The 26,007-nt window shown below is 45.5% G+C and overlaps 1 protein-coding gene across 1 annotated transcript; it reads left to right on the top strand.

Annotated features, from left to right (window-relative positions):
• The first annotated feature begins 919 nt into the window (after positions 1-919).
• Positions 920-25,791, top strand: midn (midnolin). Its single transcript, XM_080474280.1, has 9 exons — positions 920-981; positions 1,126-1,192; positions 3,515-3,743; positions 5,378-5,465; positions 5,612-5,674; positions 15,689-16,249; positions 17,174-17,306; positions 17,515-17,838; positions 24,829-25,791. Exons 3-9 carry the CDS (start codon positions 3,523-3,525, stop codon positions 25,089-25,091), a joined length of 1,653 nt encoding a protein of 550 aa, XP_080330406.1. The 5' UTR covers positions 920-981; positions 1,126-1,192; positions 3,515-3,522; the 3' UTR covers positions 25,092-25,791.
• Positions 25,792-26,007: the final 216 nt, after the last annotated feature.

The following is a 26,007-nucleotide window of genomic DNA, read 5'->3' as shown; positions in this document are numbered from 1 at the left end:
AACATGTTAAAGGTCCGTAATGTAATGAATGTGTTCATGAAATGTGAAATATGATCCACTTAGAGACTAAACTGTGGATCATTTTAATTATTGTCCAAAAAATTCGGCATTATGAAAACAGGCATTTAATATTTTTATGTTTAAAATTCATAATTATTATTATTATTATTATTATTATTATTATTATTATTATTATTATTATTATTATTATTATTATTATTATTATTATATAGTTGTTGTTGACTAATGCAAGTCCAATAATAAATACTTTCTTTACTCTTCTAAGCATTGATCGTTTTTTCTTTTCACGTCAATAAAAGTTGAAGTTATGTTACTTTACTGTGGAGAATATGTCGTGATTTCAATTAGTGATCACAAACAATCACATTTTGTTGTCAGAGGTCCATTTTCTGCTGAAACACAGGTGAGTCGTGGCAAACAAAGTTTTTGTTTGCCGGTGTACGTGTATCCAGGGAGTATGTTTACCTGCTCGGTTGCCCGGTGACTGTTTTTTTTTTTTTCTGCTCTGTCGTCAAATACAGGCAACACCCCTGATATCGCCAAAACATTAATTTCATTGACTGTTTCTTAAGGTGGCATGCCGCTGAAGGCCGGTGCCTTGTGTCTCAGCGGGTATCTGCGAGACCGAAAAGAGACGCGCCTTGCGCTCGGGGCGCGCCAGCGCGCCGTTGACACAGTCGAACGTGTTTTTATCTGTGGCGCCTTCGCGTGGGCGCACTTCTCCTCCAGCACGGGAGGACACGGTGGACCGGGAGGCGGTCACAGAGAATGCGAGGCCACCTTAAAACTCGTGCTGACATAACAAGAAGTCTACTCTCCACCCATATCCGAGAAGCGTCTCCTACGGGGAGTCTCACCTTTCCGAGTACGCTCTTATCACCAGGAAAGACACCCGCTGCGCTCACAAGTCAAACAGGCGTCTTGAGACTCAAGGCAGCTCCTCGCCGGTCCCGGACTCTGGTGCAGTGGATAGATACCGACCTGCCAGACAATTTACTTTGAAATTGTTGTGGATTTTTTTATTTTTTTTCCCCTAATAGTGTGGTGGATATTTCACCCTTCTTTTATTTGACCCATTTTCTGGTTTTACTTCACTTACCAAAGCTGGGGGAACAGACTGGAAGACAACGGACTTTTACGCGAAGCTTAACAGTTTTCGCCACAATAATCGGTAAGTCCGCTTTCACCGAGTCTCGAGCGAAATAAAAACGTCGTGTGTGATGTTCAGGACATGTTCGCAAAGTTTGACTTCATTGTGATGATCGGCAGGACATCGAAGACTTCTGTCAATCATAGATCGATGCAAGCATGGGAGCTTCTTGTATGAGACACGCTTTGCATGTAACTACCGGGGACGGGATCAGCTCGATACGGTCTTTATTGACAGCAGCACAAAGTCACTGTTACAGTAAATTCTAATTAGTGCATGACAGTAGATCGTTGTGGATGATGTCTGTTCAGAAGCATGGTGAACTCATTAAGCAAACTGTACCAGTGACAGTCAAGCGGCATTAATGTGGCCAACTCTTCATGACGGAAACTGAAGTAGAAACGGGTCCATTCGCGTTTGTACACACAAATGCAGACTTGTGAAGTGAAAAAGATTCGAGCAGCGGTACATTGAAAGGTTACGCATGCGCCAGTAGGTGGCGACCGAGGAGCTGCTTCATGCCTGGGATGTTGACTCATGTGTAGGGCTTTGTGGTGGTTTAAATGTTCAGTCACTACCTCTCTTTGTAGGCTGTTCTGCTTAATTTAGTTTGGTCGATTGCCTCTTTGAAAAAAAAAAGAAAAACGTGATTGACCGTTCAAGCTGATAAAGAGCAAACCTGATTATTGCATGTGTATATAATTTAAAAAATCATATTACACTGGCTTTATGGCAGCTGTATGGAGAGTAAGCACTGCGAGTTACCTGGAAACCTTCTCCCTGTCCTATTCAAAGTGTGATTTGCATATTCACTTTAATAGTCTGTGCGTCTTGCTGAAGTCAGGAGAAAAAGGACTGCGTCAGCACTATTGACGCCATTATATCCCATCCGATAAGTTAGATTAATAAGGAAGTGAAACCATGTATTTATACGGACTGTATTTAAGTGACCACATTCTCATTGTGGTTTTGTATGTTTTGTCTTGCCGTACCAAGGAAACACAGTAAAGCGATGGAGCCTGTATTACGAGGTTTTGCTGTTGCATTGTTTTTAAATGCGTGCCTTCGCTATTAGACAGGCAATTCAATATTAGATGTGTATGTCTGGATATGCTTTTAGTCGAAGTAACTTTTATCCATTTCTTTACAGCTTTGAAGCTCTTGGTGTAGATTATTTTTTAAGTTATTTAAAGCCTATTGAATAGTATCCTGTAGCAGGCAGCAGTTTTAGAGATGTGACCTGGCACCAATTGCAACTGTCTCTGTGTGTGGGAAGATGCCAGTCTTGGATCCAATAAACTAAATGTCTGGGCTGTTAAGATGTTTTTGTTTGGTTTTTTTCCCAGCCGTGCATTGGTATTCAAAGTGGTATTGTGGTATTGAAAGGTAGTCTTTTTAAGAATTCATTGATCGTGTCTTTAAAACACAGGGGCTTTAGTTTTAGCAGCCGCTGCTCTAAGCAAAGTGCGATATGGGCACACGATTTGCCCTATGCTGTAATATATTATGAATGGCCTAAACTTGCCTGCCCTCCACGTGGGTGTCGATCTCGTTTTCCTATTGGCTGAGGCGAGCTGCGTCCCGAAAGAGCGCTCCAGTGATTGGTCGGGCCAGGCTCGGGGGGCCGTGGGCGGATTCTATCGATGGTGGAAGTGCGATACTTTGTGACAATGTTCATTGTCGATATTTCACTGGAGCTGCCTTCGGTACGAGAGCGCAGCCGAGAGCCGCTCACCACTGGCCGCATGAGGCTTTGCAGCTCCAGGTTCCTCGTCTCCACGCTTCTAAAGCTCACAGAAAGCTCACGAGGATTGCATTATATGTTTTTATTTTTTATTTTTTAATTCATCAAACCTCTTAGTTGTTTTGTTTTTTATTTTGAGAAGGTGAGCGCCTGCGCAAAATGAGCCATGGCAGTTTTTGCTGACAACATACTTACGTTGCTGCCTGGCGTTTGCCCATCAATGTAGCAATTCGGGAGACTTCTCTCATGCTGGAAAACACAACAAAGAAAAACAAGATCAAACGAAGGAGAAGCCAGTCTTCTTGTAGTTGATTCATTTATTTGTTTTTCCTTCGGGGATATTCTCACGATATCGACCGGAGGGAAGACGGACCGGGTTTTGTGTTGACTCTTGGGAGAGCGAGAGAAAGGAGGCACCGGGAGCTGAAGGGAGAGAAAGCTCCTCGGATGCTGCCTGTGACTCGCGAGCAGAACCAGGGACATTAGTCGAAGCGGCGGATCTGCTTCTTTTTTTTTTTTTTTTTTTCTCAACAATCCCGCATCCAACCGCTTCATTCTCGGCTCTTGCTCGCCGTGTCTCCCCGCTTCTTTGACCACAGGTTATCGGATGGACCAGCATCCCAGCGCCCGGAGCTGCACCAGTCGCGGGGCTTCGTCCTGCGAGGCCGTCCCGACTGAACCCTCCATGAATCTGTTCATCCACTCCACCACCGGCACACGCTTCGAGCTCTCCCTGCCCCTGGAGGAGACCGTGGAGGGACTGAAGAGGAGGCTGTCGCAAAGACTCAAAGTACCAAAAGAGAGACTTGCTTTGCTCCACAAAGAAACGTAAGTGTACTTGGAAAATGAAAATATGTCCACCAAGGCAAATGCTAACTTTAAATATTTATTTACCCAGGCGGCGCTGCTTGTAACTCTGTGCAGGAGCTGCAATGGGAAAAGATAGCCGTCGTTTTTTATTTCTTTTTTAGATCATTGTGCGCTTTTAAAATGTGCAAACGTGTACTTTAGGTTATCCTCCAATCCTACTCCGAGGTGGTATTTTAAATCCATATCTCGGATTCATGCTGGATTGCGATCTCGGAAGATACTCAAACAACCATGCTTGCTTTCGACGTCAATACATTCAAGGAAACTACTGCCCATCAAGGCGCGTGGTATTGGAATTACGCATAAGGGACGCACCGGTCACTGGAAGAGTATTGACGGGGCGATCTGCAGGCTTGCATTGATTAATCCGCCCTTCACTACAAATATTGAAGCCTCCCTGAATTTTCAATGCTGTGTGAATAAAACACGCTACATATTGATGAGCAAAGCCAGAGTTGGTTGCCTATAGTTTGTTTATTGTGCTGCTGCGCATTCGGTGCTCATCTTTCATGGCTCACTGTATGATTGAAGGTGGATGTGGCCTGTGGTCGGATGAGAATGTAAGTAGGGGCTGGTTACATGATAATAGCAAACTCACTTTTCGAAGCAGAATAACTCTTTAATGATTTCGGTGGGTTGTTGGCGTGAGGGTGAAACGTGTCTCCTTAGTTACTTGGGTACCTGGGATGGCACGTCTTTAATGCAGGCAGAGCTGCATGAGCAGTGAGATGGTCCACGTTTTTTTTTTTAACAATTAAAACCACTTGGCACCTAAACCGATAAGCAAATGAATGGGATCAAGACTTTGAATGCAAATAATAATGCAGGTGGTGTTACACAAAGAAGTGGGTTGTATGCAAACAACCTGCATTGTTGTTCAACCCTCTGCCCCTCCGCCTCTTTTAGTCACTGTTTAAACCTGAACCCCCCACCTTTTAATCCCATCCAGTGCCTCATACTGTAGACTTATAACAAGTTAAGGCTGGGGGGCTTTGTTCAGCTGCGTGGGGTGAGATCTGGGTCATGCATGGAGAGCCGGCTGTCCTAAACATCCTTCGGTAACCTAAAGGAGGCGAAGAGCTGCACTCGGATGTTTAGAATGCACAAACAGATACTGGGTGGGACAGGCACTAATGCTGTGCTCTTAAACTTTAACGCCTCTCAAAACACGCTGTTCACCTAAAGAACAGTGTGTTCGCAACAATGATAACCACTACTTGTCATCATGATCTTTTATTGTAATAAAGAGATAGTGGTTTTAGTTTCGGCATGGAGTTTCTGCTCCTCATTTTTTCGACGGATGTTGCCAAATGAAAATACTTACCTCCACTCAGGCAAGTGGCAGCGGTGCCAAATATCCACTGTGAGCAGTTGTCAAGCTCCACTATACTCGAAATTGAAATATGACAGCCCAATCAATATTTCTCTTTCATGGAGCTTTTCACCCACGGCTCTTTTCCAAACTAGTTCTGAAGTCTGCCCCCCCCCCCCCCCCCCCCCCCCCCCCCCCGCAAGTGAAGGGTGTTTGTGTTTCTGAAGAGAGAAGATATTGTCAGCACAGTCTAATTATCTCCTTCTCTCTTACCCTGCAGGCGACTAAGTTCAGGCAAACTTCAGGATCTAGGGATCTCTGATGGGAGCAAGTTAACACTTGTACCAACAGTCGAAGCAGGATTAATGGTAAGGTTCAATGTGCTGTGGTTCTATTTTTGTTTAGAGTCTAACTGTAAATAACATGTACAAGAAATATTTTGCTTAATATGTCAAATCTACCACTTTTATTTACAATCGCTATCTTTTGTATTTTGCCTTTTCCTTTTGTGCAGTCGCAAGCATCAAGACCAGAACAGTCAGTAATGCAAGCTTTGGAAAGCCTAACAGAAACTCAGGTAAGAATTTCTTTTGTCTAAAACAGTCTGAATGCATATCAACCCTTTTGCATTTATTTGCATGGAGGATAAAGAAGGCTGTCCCTTTTATTTAAGTGCGGAATAACGCTCGCTATGACAGAGATCGAGAGGAGAAGAGCAGGCTGCGCACAAGCCTCTTTACTTATCTAATCTCAGCCTCTTAAACAAGCCAAGCTAGACATCCAGTGTGAGCTGTTATAATAAGCAGCAACACACTCCTGTATCCTAGTAACATCTGTGATGCTGTGCGAGTGTGTGTGCATGCGGGTGTGTGCAAACGTCACTAGAGGAAGCCACAGTGAGCAGAGCACAATTTATGAGCTGCTGAGAAAAGGATAAGAACTCATTTCCACTTTTCTGTTCTCACCTTTTTCTAAAATATCTCTCTGCTCTTGCGATTCACATTCACACTCACACATCGACACACACACACACACATGCTCAGACAGGTTTCTAGAGCGTTGCGCTGGCGCTGCATGGAGATTGAGTGTTGTCTTGCTCACTCATAAACAAAGTGCTGGATCATCAGATGACAGCCGTCTCACTCGGCATTAGCATAGGGTTCCTGGAAGCGCGCACACACAGCACAAGCGGGGACCCACACCCCGTGCTTACAGGGAATCGGTTCTGTAGTCCTTCATAAGTACGTACGTATTTGAGTCAGTGTGTGTGGCATGACTCACCAAATGATCAAAAGTGAGAGTGAAGCAACAAAAAAAAAAAAGGTGCTCACGCTGATAATTCTGAACACACTCAGGCAACACTGTGACGTATGAGACACTTTGCAGCTGACTGACTGACTCACATCCATTTCCTTTTGTGCAACATTGGCCAATGCAGAGATGGACATAAGTGCATCAGCAGTGTGCTGCTGACTGATATCCAAACAGTACGAGATGGTGCAACAGAACTTTTGTAAGGAGGGTGTTAGCAAGATGTCCTCATAATTTTGTCCGCTGAAGGATGGCATGCATCAAGTTGACTGTTTGTAACAAGAGGATGTGGGCTGTTCTGAGATAGCCGGGTGTGTGTGGTTTTGGTATGGCCGCTTGTCCTGCTGATCATTTTTGGTGGAAATCCTGGTGTGTGTCTGCGTGTGTGCGTGTGCGTGCGTGCGTGCGTGCGTGCGTGCGTGCGTGCGTGCGTGCGTGCGTGCGTGCGTGCGTGCGTGCGTGCGTGCGTGCGTGTGTGTGTGTGAACTCAGCATGCACCTCTTAGCACTGACAGCCTGTATGTCTGTAGGTGTGTGCAAGTGGACGTGTCTGTTACTGTATGTGTGTGTGTGTGTGTGTGTGTCACAGTGTCAGTGGGCTGGAAGCGAGCCTTGCCCATCATGTGGTACGCCTTTTGCTGGGCAGCCAAGAGTGACTGTCATTTTCACCAGAGGCAGATGATAATTCAACCGCCGACCCAGAAGAGTGGATTTCTCACTCTGCCTCCCTGTGTCTCTCTGGCTCTGGCCACATAACCTTATTACTCTTAGATTGAGTCAGATGCTTGCATTTTCACTAAAGATTTGATTATGACGCATTGCCACATACAACACTTTTTTCTTAATGAATATTCTGATGTTGATTTTGATGTTTTGCTTTAAAAAAGAAATGATAAATCCATATTAAGAATTATAAAATCAGGAAATTAATTCATAAAGCTCTTTCTGTGTGTTTATACCCGGTGAAATTGATTCCCCTTTATAATTCATGAAGTGAAATGGAATGATATAGATTGCGGAGAGATTACGGATCTGAGTAAGATTAGAAAATAGGAACACAAAAGCTTTTTCTCATTTCCTTCTCTATCCCCCTAACTCTGGGGCTATCAAAAATCAATCAATGCACTTAGCTCTTAAAAGTGTCTGACGTTATAACTGATATGCCCCCACACACCCAAAAATAGCATGGAAGAGATCTTGGGTGGTCCTGAGCTTTGGTAGAAGTGGGTATAAACCCATGGTCTTCAAATGTTGTGAATTCTCACTTCTAGGTTGTGTGTGTGTTTTGTTTTTTTCTTGTGATTCTGGAGATGTCTGCTGCAAAAATCTATCTACTGCAGAACATGATAGCTTCTTGGGCTGATTTTTGTGGCATAAGTTAATGCAAAAATGTTTTATGAACATCGAGTCATTACAATTATGAAAATGGAACACGTCCCCCCCCCCACCCCACCGCCCACTCATCTCTCCTTCTCCCTTTCTTTCTTGTTTTTGCGTAGCAGCTCTCACAGGTCATTACAATTTAAATGTGCTGTGGTTTGCAAGTCCGGCTGGTTGCCTCGTTTTGACCGTGATGCTGGGCTTCTTAAACAAGGACAATCCTGACTGCCTTAATTCCTCATCTGGCAACTCACTAGCCTCTTTGCATGACATCTAAGCTGTGTTAAGCCACAGCTTTTCCTGACAGCCCGTCAAAATACACTCGCTTGGGCCACAGTCTTCTGTCTACTAAATAGAGGTTGTGTGTTCAGCTTATATTTGCAGTCGTACATGGGCCTGCACACACACATACGCACCAGAAATAAAAGGGATATATTTAAGAGGATTTCTGGTCCCGATGAGAGAATGAGAAGATGTTTGAGAGTTGTAGTAATATTAATGCATCTTTATTTGACATCAGTGGGTTCAATGACAGTAGTGACCTCAACTTCTATTTCAAATATTTAGATTTTTGACAGAAGTAGAAGGATTAAAAGCCCCTCTCTTTCACACAAAGACTGTTTGCTTATTGATACTCATGGATGCTAGAATTAAAGCCTTACCCTTACCATCCCTCCCCCATTGCCCTTCCCCCATACAGCCACCTCTTTGTTCCTGTCTTAAAGCATGAGCAGCAAACCTGCCTCGCTGTCAAACTCCTCAAACATGTAACAGTGATTGATGGTCACTAAAGTTTGGCTCTTTCCTGCAATCCCCTGCCTTTTCATCCCATATACACATCTGTAGACATGACATAGATCCAGCTGTGTGCATTCATGTTTCTGCTGCACTGGAGCCTCACACCAGCTCAGCAAGGCCATAGATTGGGAATATCCTTCACCTTGAATGCATGGGGAGGAGGCTGATTTGGCATCCCTCGTCCCAGCGGAATACACTGTTGTTCTACTTTTCTCGCTCAAGCAGACAAGCGCCTCGTGTCCTCATGCACTGTCTTCTTTCCTCTCACTCTACAAGAACCAGACTTGGATGCTGCACAGTTTTGTCACTGCCTCCGCAAGCAGACAGATGCAAACAAGCAGGATCCGGCAGTCTGTGGGGACTCACCTCCGGGTCACCCCGGCTGCTTTTCTTTCACGCTGCCTTCCTCATGCTTGCCACAGGGTGCCTGACTGTGCAGGAGAAAAGAAACAGGATTGCTGCGCACAAGCCGTTCTGTAGCCTGTCCAATTGTGTCTTGAGTACCGGGGTCCTGTTTGTTGGGAATACCAGGGAAAAAATACTACACATGTTCATAAATCTAACACATAGGATTGAATTTGAATTAAAGAGGGAAACCAATGGAGAATATCAGACAGTGAGATGGGTTAGTGTGCACAGGAAGAGAAGAGAGGATGTGTGTGAAACAGCTCAATGTGGATGGTCAATATGCTCCTCTTTTCAGTCCTGCATCATGTACAAAACCTTATCTAGATGCTAGGTAATCAGCAGGATTGACACCACTGGAAATCATTGGATAGTAATTGTATTGAGTATTTGGGAGTGTCAGGAATTGAAAAATGACTGAGTCAGTCAGCTGGTCAATATGAGAGGATTCTCCCCCTTTTTTTTATAGCACAAGCAGCTCCCTCTGTCCTTCATAGTGCCATTGAAATGGAGGCTTTTTAAATGCATGCGGCTTAAAAGATACAGTCTATGCTCTTCAGAATGGTAATTTGCTTTTTGTTACCTAAATGAAAGCTACAGAAATTAATTTGTTGCTGAATGTGTAAATCAAATTGTGTATGGAATAAAAGACAATGCTGATCTAAAGGCCTATTCAGTCCACGCTCATCTAAATCCTGGCCTTGAAAATTGCATTAATAAGCTGATCAGGCAGTATTTTTTTGCACCTGTGTAATCCCTTTTGTGATGCTTAAATGCACAGTGGGAGGGGGACATTGGGATGGGTGGAAGGAATCAAGGTGTGTTGTGTGGGCAACAGAGAGATGGATTTTGTTGCGGGTGGGGGGGTGCTTTCATTGTCCTGTTGTGCATATGCATCTGGTTGTATGTGCTCATGTGGGTGTGTGCATGTGCCAACATTCATTTTTAATGTCTGTGCCTTTGTGCTTCCGAGCCGGGCGGCAAGGGGAGTCTTATTTCTCCATAGCTGAGTCGTGACCGTCATTGTTTTCTCTTTCCCTGGCGACACGGCGCTTTTGTGATTCAAGTAGCAGGCATCGTGACTAGTGGGGCTACTATGTGAGCAGAGGGAGGCCAGGAATATCATGTCTGATAGCCACCGCCACCATGACTAATGAAGTCAATTAGGTATTAGCTCGTCCTTAAAGAGAGACTGAGGTTTTAGGGGCCTGGTCCCAAAGACAGTCATTTCATGAAGGAAGACAGCTTTTGCTTTTACCCACTGTTTCACTATAACCTCTATTTTATTGGTCACAGAATCCTGAAATCTCTCCAGCCTCTTCATTTATTCATTCCCACCTACTTCATCTCAAACTGACGAGAGGCTATTGGGTGCAGTCATCCTTTGATGCTCCAAATTATCTTATTTTTAGACCTATTCCAAATTTGAATCACAAAATGTCGAAATTTGCTGTGAAGTTGTTACAACCCAACGTGGGATCCTTGACTCTGAAATAGCTCAACAAAATTTGAACAAATTATATTTACTAGAGTCATTAGAGTGTGAATTGCAGCCAAGCACAACAGAGAAGTCTGATTTATTTCCTATTGCTCGCTTAACTTGAATTGGATCAGGACTGGAGGGTTTGTATGTGCATGTGAATGGGTTCAGCGTTACCATCTAATCATTGGCACAGCTGGGAGTATAACAAGTGTTTTCTTCAGGAACCTGATCATTCTGAACTTTCCCTCTGTGATCTCTCTTTTCACTTGTCCCAATCAAATTCTGTGGTGGACAGCTGGTCCTCTCTTTTCTCTTTCTTATCAGGCAGCATTACAGACGGCTATCTTTCTAATGGGGCCTTTGAAGAGCCTCTGGCGGACTTTAGGATTTGGGGCATGATACAAGTCATTGATTTTTTTTCTGCTCTCTTTTGAGAGCCTGTTATTGCATCTTTAGCTGGTTTGTGTCTGCAGAGAGACTATCAATAGTGTCCTGGTGCGATCAAAACATTAAGGTCGATTGGCGGGTTAATAATCAGCTTTTTGAAACGCACCTTTCACCTCGTGGTCCGACAGGTGAGCAGCTGCGTAGAGCTCAAAAATGGCCAGGAGAGATGACTTCGTCCTCTCTAGGCTTCCCTCTCTCCACCCTCCTGTCCCGCCTTCCAATCGTCTATCCTCTTTTCTCCAGCACAAAGCTGCTCAGTTGTTCATGAATGTCAGCTCAGTGCTGCCAGTGCGCTCTATCTTCCCCTCCCTCTCCCTCTCCCTCTCCCTCTCACCCCCCCTTCTTTTCCCGCATCTCTCAGCTTCTCTCTTCCTCCTTCACTCCTTCACTCCTTATCTCCCTCCCTTAGTTCGCTTAGTGTGCAAAGGAAGAACGACTGCAAATGAGTTCCTTGAACCACAGGGACCCCAATAAATAAAACTGTCAGCTAGAGATGTCGGGGAAAAAAAGAGGGAAGGTAGCCAGAGGCACACTCTCACTGAATATTTCATCATCCACCACCACCACCACCACCACTCTGATACCCTACCCCCATTGCCCGCATTCCCATCCCCCACCGACCATCCTTATTCCCATCCTTGTGCCACCCCCCACATACACTTCTTTTTTACTCCCGTCTTGCCATCTTGTCCCCTACCCTCCTCCCACAGCTCCCCCTTATCATTTTCGCCTCATTTATGCAAAGCAACCAGCAGCCCCTGCTAAATAAAATATCCCCCCTAAATAAAACAGCTACAAAAATAGTTAACAGGGCTTACTCTGGGGTCACTTATTTAAGAGGTGGTTGGTGACGAATATCAAGGGGAGCAGCTTTTTCTCTTTCTGTGTATGGCTGAATAAACTGTGTCGGACTCACTACAAACTACACAAGGAGTATGGCTTAATACAAGTGTTTTCAGGAAACACACACCTTGTTCTTGAGGCACAAATTATTTTAGTTGCATACGACGGCTACTGCGTTAGAAAGAAAACAATGAAGGGCTGGATTCTCACTGTCTGCCCTATCTTGTGACTCTCATAACAAGCCACAGCTGTTGCTTTCAGAAAGAATCCAAATTTGTTGAGTGTGCCATGAGAAGGAACGACGGAAAAAGAAAAGGTTGCCGACTTAAATTCAAGCCCTGAGACTCTCCTTTGTTTACCTGTGATGTTGCAGAAAGCGCTATCTGGTGTTTGTCCTTACGTCAGTGGTAGCCAGCCACATTGCCTGTCTTGGCTGTGCTCCTAAAGAGCAGACAGGCATGTTTGGACTGGAGCTGAGCTGCTAGCCGAGACCTCTGGGAATCATTTGCTAGCCAGCTCCCCAGCACCAGAGGAACCCCCCCCCCCCCCACACACACACACACACACACACACCCTAACTCATTCCCTCCCCTTGTTTCTCTCAGAGTCTCTGTCCGTCTGGAAGAGGCTTGTTGTTACACGATCACTCTGCCAATCTAGTCTCTGGCAGGCAGGCGGGCCGCACTGTATCATCCTCCACCTCCTCCCTTCCCTTAGGAAACAGGCCCTATTTCAGGTGTTCCACTCCACAGCCCAAGCTGTTCGCCTTTCCTTCTGCACTGTGTTGGAAATTGTCCGGAAAGCGGCGTGTCAGTAGAAAAGGATATCGCTATCAGGCTGAAGGAACAAAACTCCACACCTGAACATCAACTTTGGCTGTCTTTGTGTATCTTGTGGGGGAAACAGGAGAAAACCTCAACTCTTTCAGGGAGACCAGTCAGGTTATGGTAGCGAACATTGTCCCTGTCATTTTCCCTGCAAATGGGATGCCTGTGTTTATGTGGGTTTGTGGCCTTTTACTTTCTTGTCTTAATAGTAGGCTGTGTGTGTGTGTGTGTGTGTGTGTGTGTGTGTGTGTGTGTGTGTGTGTGTGTGTGTGTGTGTGTGTGTGTGTGTGTGTGTGTGTGTGTGTGTGTGTGTGTGTGTGTGTGTGTGTGTGTGTGTGTGTGTGTGTGTGTGTGTGTGTGTGTGTGTGTGTGTGCGGTAGACCTCTTATGAGTCACATGCATGGTTACACATGTTTTCAGCTATCATCTGTGTGAGACTTAGTGGGGCAAATAAACTGACTTTATGAGTCAATATCTGAGATTCCAAGACCTGGAAAGAAAGAAACTTAACTTTGGGAAGCAGAAAGCGGGAAAGAAAAAAAAAAGGTGTGAGTTGGAGAGCTTGCTTCTTTTGCAGGGTAATTTGAAGGCAGCCGTGTGGTGTTGGAAGCTCAGTGGGAGTACATGAATTTCATCTTGGTGGTTTTGAATAATCCACACTAGTCATTATAAGGGTAATCAAGCCACCTCTCTGTTTCTCCTGCTGTCACTCACTGTCTGCCTTTTTCTCTCACTTTCTCTTGCCTGTGCTTGCACAGAAAGACACACAAAGGCACATAAACACAATGATAAATCAAAGGCCTCGTTAATAAGCATCATGCAGGATGCTTGTGGTAAAGTACTAAAAATCTTCACCTATAGCTTAGTGTCGGATATCCAAAAATGTTTTAAGGAGCAACATATGGGGACAAAAAAAAAAACCTAATTTAAGAAGCAAACTCAATCCCAAGTTGTTACTGGTGACAGATTTTATTGCCAGGTCTGAAATTTAATCTCTATCAGCTGGTCATTGACTCATCTTGGATGTATGTTCTTAAAGGATCTGAGCAGCACCACAGACAAGTAGATGACTTCTCAGTGGCGTGTGTGGCAAGCTGTCGGTTCATTTACTTGACGGCAGCTGTCAATCATAGAACCTGCCACATCTCTGCCCCACTCCTCTTCTCTTTTCTCTCTTTCTGTATCTGCACCCCCCCCCCAAAAAAAAAACAGAAATACACCCCATCTTCTTTATTTAGTACAGTTGTGTATCTGAAATTTCTTTCAGCTTTCTCACAGTGCCTTGCCCTGTTGTCCTCATCACTTCACACCCCGCCTTGGGCCTGCTGGGTTTATTGCTTTACCACGGCGGGGTAATCATTGTGGGTGTGGGCTGTATCAACAGGCTGTTAGTGGCTGAGTTTCCATTCTGAGGATGCACATTCTTCTGTTTACCGTGCGTCCTCCTTTTATGCTGATTTCTGCTGCTTGAGCAGTTGATTATTTACATTTTGAACTCCAGCCCTCAGATCATCCCAACCCCCTTTTGTCCTTTCACCTGCCTCTTCTCTCCCTCCATCCTTTTTTTCCACACCATGTCAATATCAATGTGCAAAGGTCACCCTGGCAACAGAGAGGCAGTGGTCGATAGAGAAATAAATAAGCAGAAGAAAAGGGAGAGAAGTGACGGAGGGCAGAGCTTGGTGATTCACAGGGTTAACTACAGGCCAACATCTTAGGAGCACACTCCAAATGCTTCACGGTCTGCAGGGAGTGAGGCCTCTGCTCTCTTTTGCTGCCTTTGTATGTATGTCTTTATTACTTACTTTCTCAGCTTTGTCATTATTCTTTATTGTCTCTACTTCCCATCCTTGTTGTGTGCAGGCTTGCACTCTTGTCCTGCGTCTTCTTGCATGCCCCTCCCTCCCTTTCTCTCTGGGGACTAAAAGCGTGCAGGCAGTAGAGGTTGTTGAAACCTTTTTGGACAGATGCGTCACTTTGTATTTGCCAGTGCTTGCTGTTTCTGTTTGCTTCTATTTGGAGAAACCTGAGATGTCATTACTGCTGAATCCCCAAGACCCAAAGAAGCTTTCTGACCCCAGAGTGACTCGCACTTAAAACACACACACACACACACACACACACACACACACACACACACACACACACACACACACACACACACACACACACACACACACACACACACACACACACACACACACACACACACACACACACACACACACACACACACACACACACATGCACAGGCTTCAGCAGTGAGTAGCAAAGCACAGCAACAGAGCCACTGGCATGCAGGAGCACAAGAGAACTTTTGTTATTTAGTGTGAATCTTGCAGCCAAGATCATGATGACGCCTGCTATGAAGTGTGTGTGTGTGTGTGTGTGTGTGTGTGTGTGTGTGTGTGTGTGTGTGTGTGTGTGTGTGTGTGTGTGCCTCCATCCGGGCCACGGGTGGGTCAGTGAAGGCCTCCACACTTGGCTCCTGTTAGTCGTTGCCAAAGCTCCAAAAATGGGCAGCCCTTCCAGATCCGCCACAGATCCATAGACAATTGACTATTCTGTGTTTGAGAGGCAGGCGGGGTGTATTTCCTGAATGTGGGACTGATTTTTCAGGCCACAGTCCAGACAGAAGGGTGGCCTTTGTCTGGAGGCTGAATGACACTGCTGACTAAGAACGGACAGAGGGGCAAGTGGGATGCAAGCAAGAGTGGGTTCTATTTGTGTGCGCTTTTACCAATAGGTCTCCTTATTTGTAGCTCCCTAGATGAAGTAAATAGGCCACTGTTTCAGAATAGCAGTCGATTGCATGACAGGATAATGTGGTATATGCATGTCTCCGTAAGAGGGGGTGCTCAAAGCAATGTCTTGTGTGTTATAACTGCCATCCAATCCATGGACTTACATAAAAGGAAGTTGGTATTCATATCGGCTTTTCTCGTTTTGGTGTTCCGCACTTAGGTTTGTTGCTGATGCTGTTGCATGTAATCAAAATTCATATAAAAAATTTTTTTTTAAATGGCAATGTTGTGCTTAACAATGATGTAAAGGCACTTTCAAGTACTCACAAGCTCTTTTCCTTTCTCACCCTGCAGGTCAGTGACTTCCTGTCTGGCCGATCCCCGCTTACCTTAGCGCTTCGCGTGGGTGATCACATGATGTTCGTCCAGCTGCAGCTGGCAGCACAGCAGTCCGGGGGACCCCAACTCCAACATCGGCACCTCATCACTCGGGGCAATGCAGAGGCAGCCATAGGCCAGCCCACAGGGCAGCCCCGCACCTCCCATCCTCACCCACACTCCCACCATCACCCCCACCATTCGCACACTCACCCAAGCCCCCACTTGTCACAGCCTCATACAGTCCCATCCTCCCCCTCTTCCCCACCTTCATCTTCCTTCCCTTTGCCCTCCACACACCACCAACCACTCCCCCCCATGTACGTCCAGTCACCTTCCTCTTCCTCCACCGCTCACTGTAGCCCTCCTACTCCTCCTCCTCCTCCTCCTCCTCACTCCCCACGTCCGTCGCACGTCCCAGGGGGTATTTTTCGCTCTCCGGCGCATCACCACCATCACTACCATCAGCCTTCCTCAGGCCAGCCCAGCCATGACGTGAGCCCGCTCAGCCCCGTAGCTCCAGTCCTCTGTCCTGAGGTAAGCCTCTCAACTTTACACTTCAAGTTTCCATATCTTTATTCATGGTTCATAAAAACTAATTACAATTATGTGATATGTTTGTAATGAAACTGAGCTTTATAAGAAGACACATTTCGATACTGTCCAAATTGGTGTTAATCAGTCTTTACATTCTTGAATAAATAGTGGAGAATATTGTTATGGATCTTAGAGTTTAGTGCCATCTTTAAAACAGAATAATCCTCAATCAGATTAATGAATAATCTTGCAACATGAGGGTGTTCACGTGGTTTAGTTAGGTTTCAGTCAATATTGTAGGGACAAGAAGTCTGGAGGGATCAAGAAGCTTGTATTTTATCAATAATCTTCATGAGAAGTTATTATCTTTTGTAAAGTTTAAGGACATCTGCAAACACACACTTATTTGTGCTTCCAGATTAAATGGGCCATTTATGCTATCTCTACCTTTTTCGAGCTTCTTTGAGATGTGAATATAAGCTGTCGATGTACTATCTGGGATAGGAGGCATAGAGCAAGAAAAAAACTGTTCGATAGTGGAAAAACAGAAATGGCTATTCCTCATCAGGCTTTCACAAACATCATACGCATACAAACAAGCCCACGCACACACAAATGTGGAGACTTGTATGAGGGTTTCAGGTTCACTTTCAGATGTCAGTTGAGAAATCCAAGTTAAGCTAAGGTGATGCTGGAAGGTGGCAAGTTTGCTTGGATCACAGTTTGAAGTAACCAGATAGCACAGCTCAAGTTTCTGGTTTCTTTGGTTTCTCATAACCTACAACGACATAAGTGTCTTACATAGTGCAAATAGTCGTTACACAGCCTCCCTGTATAGCACAAGTAAGCAGCGAGAACGTTCCCTTGTGAAGACTATCTGTGTGTTAGTTTTTGCTCACTTTTTACAATAATGTTTTTTTGTAGGCAAACTGCAGCACCAGCAGCAGCAACAGCCCCAACAGTGGCAGCAGTCCCTCAGCACGCTCCCGTAAACCTGGTGCCATCATTGAGAGCTTTGTCAACCATGCTCCCGGAGTTTTCTCAGGGACCTTTTCAGGTGAGAGGACACCAAGATGCCCGTTTAATGCTTGAAGCAATAAACATAAACAGAAAGATTCAACTGAATCAGCTTGCAAACAGGCTCTCTGGGACTGTTATGGGCGTTTGTATCCCAGTAGAATAGCCAAAAACGCTTTTGGTTCTGTAATTCGTTCATATGTCAAAAAAAAATACACACATACTGAAATACTTCTTATCTTTCCCAGGCACTTTGCACCCTAACTGCCAGGATAGCAATGGGCGTCCGCGACGAGACATTGGTACCATCCTACAGATCCTCAATGACCTCTTGAGTGCTACACGCCACTACCAGGGCATGCCGCCCTCCCTCACCCAGCTCCGTTATCAGACCCAATGTGGTTCGCCCACCTCCCCTTCCCCCTCACCACCTCCCTCGCCCCCGGTTGCTGCTGTCACAGGCCTCTCTGCCAAAGCTACCTCGGTGCCCACAGGAAGCCCCAGCAGACCTCCACCGACTCTTCATCCACTGGTGCAGTGCCAGAGCCAGATCCGCATGTGCAAACCCCCTGGTGAGTGACTTTGCTCCACACCCCCTCTGCTCATGCAAGCATGTCATGAACACAAACAGAAACACCCCCACACACATTAAGTCATTGTTCATCCCTTAAACCTCTTGTGAAGCAGATGTTCCTGCAGTTGCCGCAGCTTTGGAAGTGTGTGTGTGCCTGTGTGCAAAATGACTAGTGTGGAGCTCTGAACTCTGCTCTTACTTTGGTACCTAATGAGGGATTCATTGTCATCTGTATCTTTCTGATGCCATTAGTGCATCATGGTTAGCTTAGCTTTCTTGGGATGATTCTGTGTTTTATTCAAGTACTTATTTTCATCTTTAAAATACTGACAAGGCAAGAAGAGCAAAGTCAAAAGAACGGAAAAAGATGTGCCTATATGTCTCTTGGGTTTTGAAACGGATGAGAAGAGGAAGTGGGTTGGGAGTGTGTGTGTGTGTGGGAGGGGGGGGGGGGGGTTCCTTAGAAATGCAATACTAGCTTCTCTAGACTTGTTCAGTCAGGCTTCAGTTGTCAGGCAGTGGAGTTGGCATTGTTTTGGAGGAGATAGGTTTACCCCTTCAAGCCTGGGCTGAAAAGGTATGTTTAGAGTAGATTGTGCTTTGGAAATAACCTATCGCCTAAAGAAAGGCTGCAGCTGGGGCACATATGGTCTGCGGCTGGACAAACCTTGATATATCCTTGCTCAAGGGCCAGGTTAGGGCAGGTGCTGAGCTTCAGATTATATCATTTTAGAGACTGAGTTGGACTTTCGGTGCTTTCAAAGTTGTCTTTCCCTTGCAGCAACACGGGATGTTGAGTGTCAGACAGATGTCCAGAGCAGATAACATTCAGTCAGGGATGTAAGGTTAGACTGAATGTGGTGAAAAAAACATCAATGTCCTGCGCCTCCCCCTTATCTTCCAGAGAGGAAGTCCAGCTGGTCTTTCATGAAGTGCTACTAAACTTTTTGAGAAATATACCCAGTTTTATGGGAAATACAACATTTAATGTTTACCGTTTTCTTTTATTTAAATAATCAATACTTTATGTTGATATTCTAAGAGTGAAGCTTTGTCCTCACTGTATGACTTTCTGTTGCAAACGCGCTCATTGGGAATGTCCACTATTTTACTACATTACCCAAAAGTCTTTAACAAGTGTTCACTGCATGTTTCGAACAAATGGCTTATGTTACTATCTCAAGGAAGACATTTCTTTTTGCTGCCCCCACCGACTTGCTCACCCTGCCCTTTTCCTCTTCTCCCACTCTCGTCATCTCTCTTCGCCTGTAATCGACATCCCACGCCATCCTCCGATTTGCTGTCCAAAAACAGCAATGTCTGTAAAATCCATCTCTCCGTTTTCCTCCTGATCACCCCCCCCCCCCATTTCTTTCCATGTCTGTGTTGTGCATCAATACAATGTCTGTGTTCATTTGGCCTTTAAATAGATTTATTCCAAAATGCTGCTCTGAAAAGAATTTGCTTTGTGAAGTTGAGGGCAGGGAGGGGGGGGGGGGTGTCACAGAAGATGGGGTTTGTTATAACCACAACAGTAAGCCCCTATTCATCATCGGGGTATTTAGATCCTGTCCGTCTGTCTACCAACTGTCTACTTATTAATCAATGGCAAAGGGATGGGGTGGCTTGTCTAGTTCCTTTTTTCTGATTTGGCTGCCACTATGCAACTTCCTGCATATTATACACCACAAAGTAATGTGAATGGGTAACTGTCTCAACTCGGCACTGTTAAGCTCAGCGAGACAATGAATGTTCTTGTGTTTGTATGGACAGAGGCGATGTGCCGATTTGTATCGCGCTCCACATGGTGTCCTAAAGAAGCCAATGACTAAGAGCTCTCGGGCGATCTTATCACCCGACACCTGATGGGAGACTTACTGGACTTAACGCTGCGGCTTAATTCTGTTTCACACAAACCTTCCTTCTTTCAGCTAAAAAACAAATAAAATAAGAAAGTAAATGCGTGCTTCCCATCTGCCTAAGTAAGTGTGTGCAGTCAAACTCAGGTCGTGGCTGCTTCAGGAAAAATGTCACACAGCTTTGCAGCCTCCCAAGAGCCTTTAACCTTTCCACTGCAAGTTCATGCGCAAGGTGAAGAAGACGGGCATAAATAAAGAGCTGGAAACATAGGCGCATGTCCCAATAGCAACTGCTCGATGAATGATTAAGATAACCGGTTTGGTTTCCTAGTTTTCCCGTATAGTGTCACATAGTTTTGTTTTTTAAATTTTTCGGCCTGGGACTCCAGTTGAATTTTAACAGGAAGACTTAACGGGGGTCTGGTTGGCTGATTGTTAGTTAAATTCCTTTACTTAGTTGGGTGGAACTCCTCGGCACCCCCTCCGGCCCTTTAGCCCCCCCCCGCCCAGCCAAAACCCATTGTGCGGGGGCCAGGGGACAGAGGCTGTATACAGGGGACCTTGGCTGAGCCATTGTGGGGGCAGAGGAGGGGAGGGCTGTAGGATTATCGGGCTGCCTTTTAGTCCCACTCCCACTGCAGCTGCCTTAGTTCAGTTTAGTTCGGTGTCCTGCCTGCATCACTCCCAACACCTCTAGTCCCCCTTTCGATTTGTCAGGTCAGGGTTTCTTTGTGCAGCTTGGGAGCAGACGAGATGGGGGAAGAGGAAGAGGAGGGGAGAGAGAGGGAGAGAGAGAGAGACTGAGCAAGGGAGATCCTTTTGCCTTTAACCTCTTTGAGTCCTGTATTTAAACCCTGACCCGCGTGACTGAGGCATGGCACATTATCCGCTGGCCGGCTTTGCTCCTCTCCCGTCACACAAACGGACGTTTGCCAGGACACACGTGCACCAGTAGCTCAACAAATGCCCCAGTGACGCCGCAGCAGCACAGAGCTATCTAGCAAAGCCAGCCAAGCACATCAGGTGCCCTTTCATTGTCGACAAGGAGAGCAAGAGGGAAAGAGGGAATGCAAATGAAGTCTAAAAGTCATTGAAGAGCTTGTGTCCCTGCAGGGCTGTCAGTGCCCTTTCACTGGTTGTCAAAATGTTCAAATTAGCTGAGATTTGATTGGTTGCTTGAGTTTGTTTCTGGTTCTATTCTATTACCTACAAACTAGATAGCCTTTTTATGACAGGAGACATTTGTAGTTTTTAACCGGAGTGTAAGGCAAAAATACTGAGTTGAATTCTTTATTGTTTTGGGTCACAGAGATGGGGAGTGTTTGATTACAACCTGTAACGTGTGTAGCAATGTTATGCTAAGATTTTAATAGGACTTTTGAGGGTAGACTGTAATAGTGATCTAATGTACTTTCTTCATTTTTCTTATTCTCTTTTTTTTCTTACCACAGTTTACCTATCACTCATTACCTACAATGCGATTTTCTTTCATTTTGATTTTCCCTCCCTCGCTCTACTCTTTCTTTCTCTCTCTGTCTTCGTCCACCCCTCCCTCTTTCCCCTGGTTCCCTGGATGCTGAGCAAACAGAATGTCCTTTTGCAAGATCACAAGACTTATCAAGACAAACAAACAAACAACAGCACTAAGACAACTGCAAATGAAGGCCAATCTTTATACAATCAATAAAAGGAGAACCTCCTTTAATCTCCCTCTGCGGCCTGCATACTGCAGCCCTCCTCCTCTTTTTTTCTATGTCTATCCTATGCATCCCCCCCCCCCCCCCCCCCCCCCCCCCCCCACCACCACCACCACCACCACCACCACCACAACCACACACACTAAAACACACCCACCTCCCTCCTGTGTGCTCCGTATCTCAGACCTTGCTGTGTTGCTGGGCTGGGCTCAAAGGCAAGGAAAACTGACTGACGCATCGATTATTCATAGATCACCCATTCTCTCTCTCTCTCTCTCTCTCTCTTACCCCTTCTTTCACTGTTTTTCTTCTCTGCAGTGCCCACTGTATTGATAGGGCCTGTATCAAATTGTTTGGAAGAGGAGAGTTTTGTGAGGGAATAATGAGCTGATTAAGTTTTATTGGTGAGTGGCAGGCAGGGGAGGGGTAAAAGAATATGGGATGAACAGAAGACCAGCATTCCCTTCCTTTGTGTGCCCTTGACCTGTCTTGGTTTTGAGATCTTCCACTATGCTTTTCTAAGAAAAGTTGTGTTGTTGCTTCCTCATCTGTTTTATGTACAGCATCTATCTATCTCTCTCTCTCTCTCTCTCTCTCTCTCTCTCTCTCTCTCTCTCTCTCTCTCTCTCTCTCTCTCTCTCTCTCTCTCTCTCACTCTCCCTCCCTCCCTCTCTCGCCATTCATTCTTTGACTATGTCTTTTAGTAGCCTCTCTCTCTGGGTCCTTCAAGGTTATTGTGCTCACGTCAAACTATGTTCCTTGCAGCCTGTGTGTGTGTGTGTGTGTGTGTGTGTGTGTGTGTGTGTGTGTGTGTGTGTGTGTGTGTGTGTGTGTGTGTGTGTGTGTGTGTGTGTGTGTGTGTGTGTGTGTGTGTGTGTGTGTGTGTCCGTGCATGCGTGTGCATGTGCGTGTGCGTGTGTGTAGTCTGTCCTTCTTAACCAGCCCTAATAATAGCCCTTCTGTCATAAACATAGTCTGGAGATCCCTGTGGCCAGCTGTGTCCGGCCTCGCCGCCCAGGGCTCCGGTAGTGACGCTGATGAATGGCCACATGCACGCACGCACACACACTCACACTCACACACTCAAACAAGTTTGGTGTACCTCCAAGCACATTCCCAGAGCTCTTGCCAAGCCAAAGGCTGAGACCTCCTGCTGCACTGAAAAACTTCCTTTAACTCTGTGCGTGTGTGTTTGTGCTTATTCTTGCACTGTGAATGTGTTTCCCTTTGGCATACAGCATTATGACAAAGAAAAAGCTCCTGTGACACAAATAATTCAAACTGAAACACTTCAAAGGCCAAATTTAGACAGGCATGTGTTTGCTTTTTGTTGTTTCGTTGTGCCTGGCCATATTTCACCACCGCCGATGGATGGTTTTGCTTTTTGGATTGTCTCAGCTGGGGAAGAAGGGAAAGAGGGAGGACCAGGGGGAGAACAAAGCCCTGTGGCAGCGTGTATATGGATGTCACATGGAGCTGAGGCAAGGGAACAATGGCTCTAATGTAGGAGAACTGCCCCCCTTCTGGTGTTCAGCACCCGTCCTCCAAAGATGACACTCACATGCATAGCAGACAGCATCTGGACGCGCATATACATTTGTTTCAGGACAGAGCACACTGGCAGGAAGTGGGGGAAAAAAAATAACCTAGTCTTTCTGCGCCTGAATGCAATGTGTGAGATGCTCTCTATTCTGCTCACTAAATGAAAATGAATAATCCCATTATTTCTGTTAACATAAAAAAAGAAAAGAAAAAAGCAGCATTGAGGTTACTCTACAGGAATTTCCTTTAGTATGCAGACAGCCGTGAATATTTATAGTGGTGGAGAAGAAGCTGTACTGGTCGATTCGATAAGCAAATGAAGGAAAGGGGTAAATGAAGCCCACACAGGGTCCGGAATTCATTCCGATGGGGGTACGAAGTGGGGGATGCAGGGGAAAGCACAATCGATCTGGAAAACTGACACCTACGGCTGATCTTTTACCCTCCCTCTTCCTGCATCCCTTTTTGCCTCTCTTTTTCGCCCCTGGGGGAGGAATTCCTTAACCCACACCATCGTGTTTCCTCCTCCTCCTCCCTGCCCTCCTTCACACTGCCCCATCTCGCTGTCTCTAGGGAGTTGTGGGGGCAAGAGCTGGAGTAGAAACGGGGAGGGGGGCTTCAGTGTGTGTGAGCAGGGTGAAAGGGGAAGAGTAGGTGGGGGTAGTCAGGGAGGGGGTTAGGTCAATGAGCCGAGAGAAGGAAGCTATGACTGCAATGAAGAAAAAAATAGAAGAAAAAAACCCCAATCTTTGCCCGCCTCTCTCTCTCTCTCTCTCTCTCTCTCTCTCTCTCTCTCTCTCTCTCTCTCTCTCTCTCTCTCTCTCTCTCTCCGCTTACAATTTCCATTCGCTTGCATTTTCTATTGAAAGCCAATAGCGTTGTCCGGGGCCCGGGATGGATGGCTGCACTAGAGCTAAGGTTTAATCAATAGGTCTTTTTAATTTGCCATCGATCCACGTTAAAAGCTACTGCGGCTATTGCTGCTCTTGGTGTGTGTGTGTGTGTGTGTGTGTGTGTGTGTGTGTGTGTGTGTGTGTGTGTGTGTGTGTGTGTGTGTGTGTGTGTGTGTGTGTGTGTGAGAGTGTGTGAGTGCGCGTGCTTGTGTATTGTGTACATGTGTTTGTGTGCATACATGATGTACTCCAATGCGGATTTGAGAGTCTTTGTGTATTCGTGTGTATTCTTGTGTGCAGCAGAGCCAGAGATGGCCGCTCTGCTTCGGTTTATTGACATTCTAGCCCATTATTTAATTATTTAATTCCCAGACAGATACTAATGGAGCTAGCTAATAGATTGTGCTTGCGTTCCCTTCCTTCCAAGCCTCTTGAATATACGAATAAATGAAATTAAGCTGGACTCGGCCCCTGTAGGAAAGCATTCACAGTGTGATGCACGGCTTCTCCCCCGAGACCGCGCTCTCCTGTAGGCACATCAACAGCTTGAAATGCACTTAGGAGCACATCTACTTGCCAAGGCATGCCACTCGTAATTATGTTTACCAATATCATAGACGGCTATCAAAAAGTGTCCTTCTACTGTTTGGATCTTTTTGACTTCTGCTCAAGGAGACTTTGGTTTAGGAAGGTCTCCCCACTCAGTGATAAGGGAGTTAACTGGCACCGAGAGAGCTAATAAGGCTCACTGGGGGAGGTTCATAACTATATTTCAATGCCCCGATGTGCACACAGTGCGTGAGTGTTTGTGTTTGACGTAAGAGAATGATCCGAGCGTGTCCTGGCGCTGTCAAGGTTGAAGGGCTTTATTTTACTCCGTGCGACAGTCTCACACACATGTCAACAAGTTTAATTTCGATCCCCGTTAAAGTTTGCTCACGGTAAATAAACCAGAACACTCGCTCATCGTTTCACCATTCTCTCCTTCATTCTGCAGGTGACCGCATTCGCCAGACCGAGAACCGTGCAACTCGCTGTAAGGTGGAACGTCTGCAGCTGTTGATGCAGCAGAAGCGTCTGCGCAGGAAGGCCCGGCGGGACCAACGCGCTCCTTATCAATGGCTGCCGAACCGCAAGGCCGGTCGCAGCAACAGCAACAGCAGCATGTCCAGCGAGGGCTCCCTGGACCTGGACTTTGACGATTCCGTGTGGAAGCCCGATGTCAAGGCCGACTTGAAGTCCGAGTTCGTCATGGCCTGAGCTGTCGGCTCGGATGCACAGATTTCAAAGATGTGCACACGTTGCTTGGGATTTACTTATACAGCTATTGAGAGGGAGTGGATAGGCAGGACATCATACATGACTGCAAAAAAAAGGAAAATCACAGATCCCTTTTTACTCTTTGCCTCGTGAAAAAGGCTCCCTGCAGACTATAATCCATGTATGCCCTTCACAGCTGACCTTGTGATAAATGGCAACAATAGCAACTGGACTTCCTTGTGATGCTTGGATTTGGACAGGCAACAACCGGACTTAACAGTGTACAAGACTTTTTTTTTTTTCAGGGTATGATTGCAGAGAACATACCTGAACTTGAGCATAGCAGAATTCAGTGGGTGGTGGTGGTATTTTGATTCTTTTTCTAAGATTGTTTTATTTTGTTTTCTTTCTTCAAGTGCACTCTGGGCAGAAATGAAGAGATCCACACTGGACTTATTTACAAGACGGAAGCACCAGAGGCTTCAGTGTTTCCTAATCACACAAAAAAGGCAGAAGTGCCGGACTATAGATTATTCCAATGGGCATTCTTATTGATCAAAACTCAACAACCAGAGTCCAGTTTTTACCTGTTACGGGGTGGTTAAACTTTTTTTCTTTTTCCACTTTTGAACATATTATTATATTTTATAAACAAAAAAAAAAAAAATATGTAGCATTGATCACAAAGCATTCAGGTTTTCATACAACAGTTCAAAGTAGTTGTTGATTTGCACATGTTCTTGATTTATAACAGCTGGTCAAAATGTGCAAGGGGAGGAGGTGGGGCCTGAAATAGAATTTAAAAAAGAAAAGAAAAAAAGAATATGGAAGTGTTGCTATTAACCTCAGTGACATAGGCTATCGATAGGAATGATTAATGAATAAACAAAATGAATTAATTTTAACAGAAAGTGCT

Source organism: Lipophrys pholis (assembly GCF_963383615.2).
Source record: "Lipophrys pholis genome assembly, chromosome: 10".
In the NCBI taxonomy this organism is placed as follows: Eukaryota; Metazoa; Chordata; class Actinopteri; order Blenniiformes; family Blenniidae; genus Lipophrys; species Lipophrys pholis.
The sequence above is the reverse complement of the archived record's forward strand: the minus strand, read 5'-3'. Positions and strand labels throughout refer to the sequence as shown.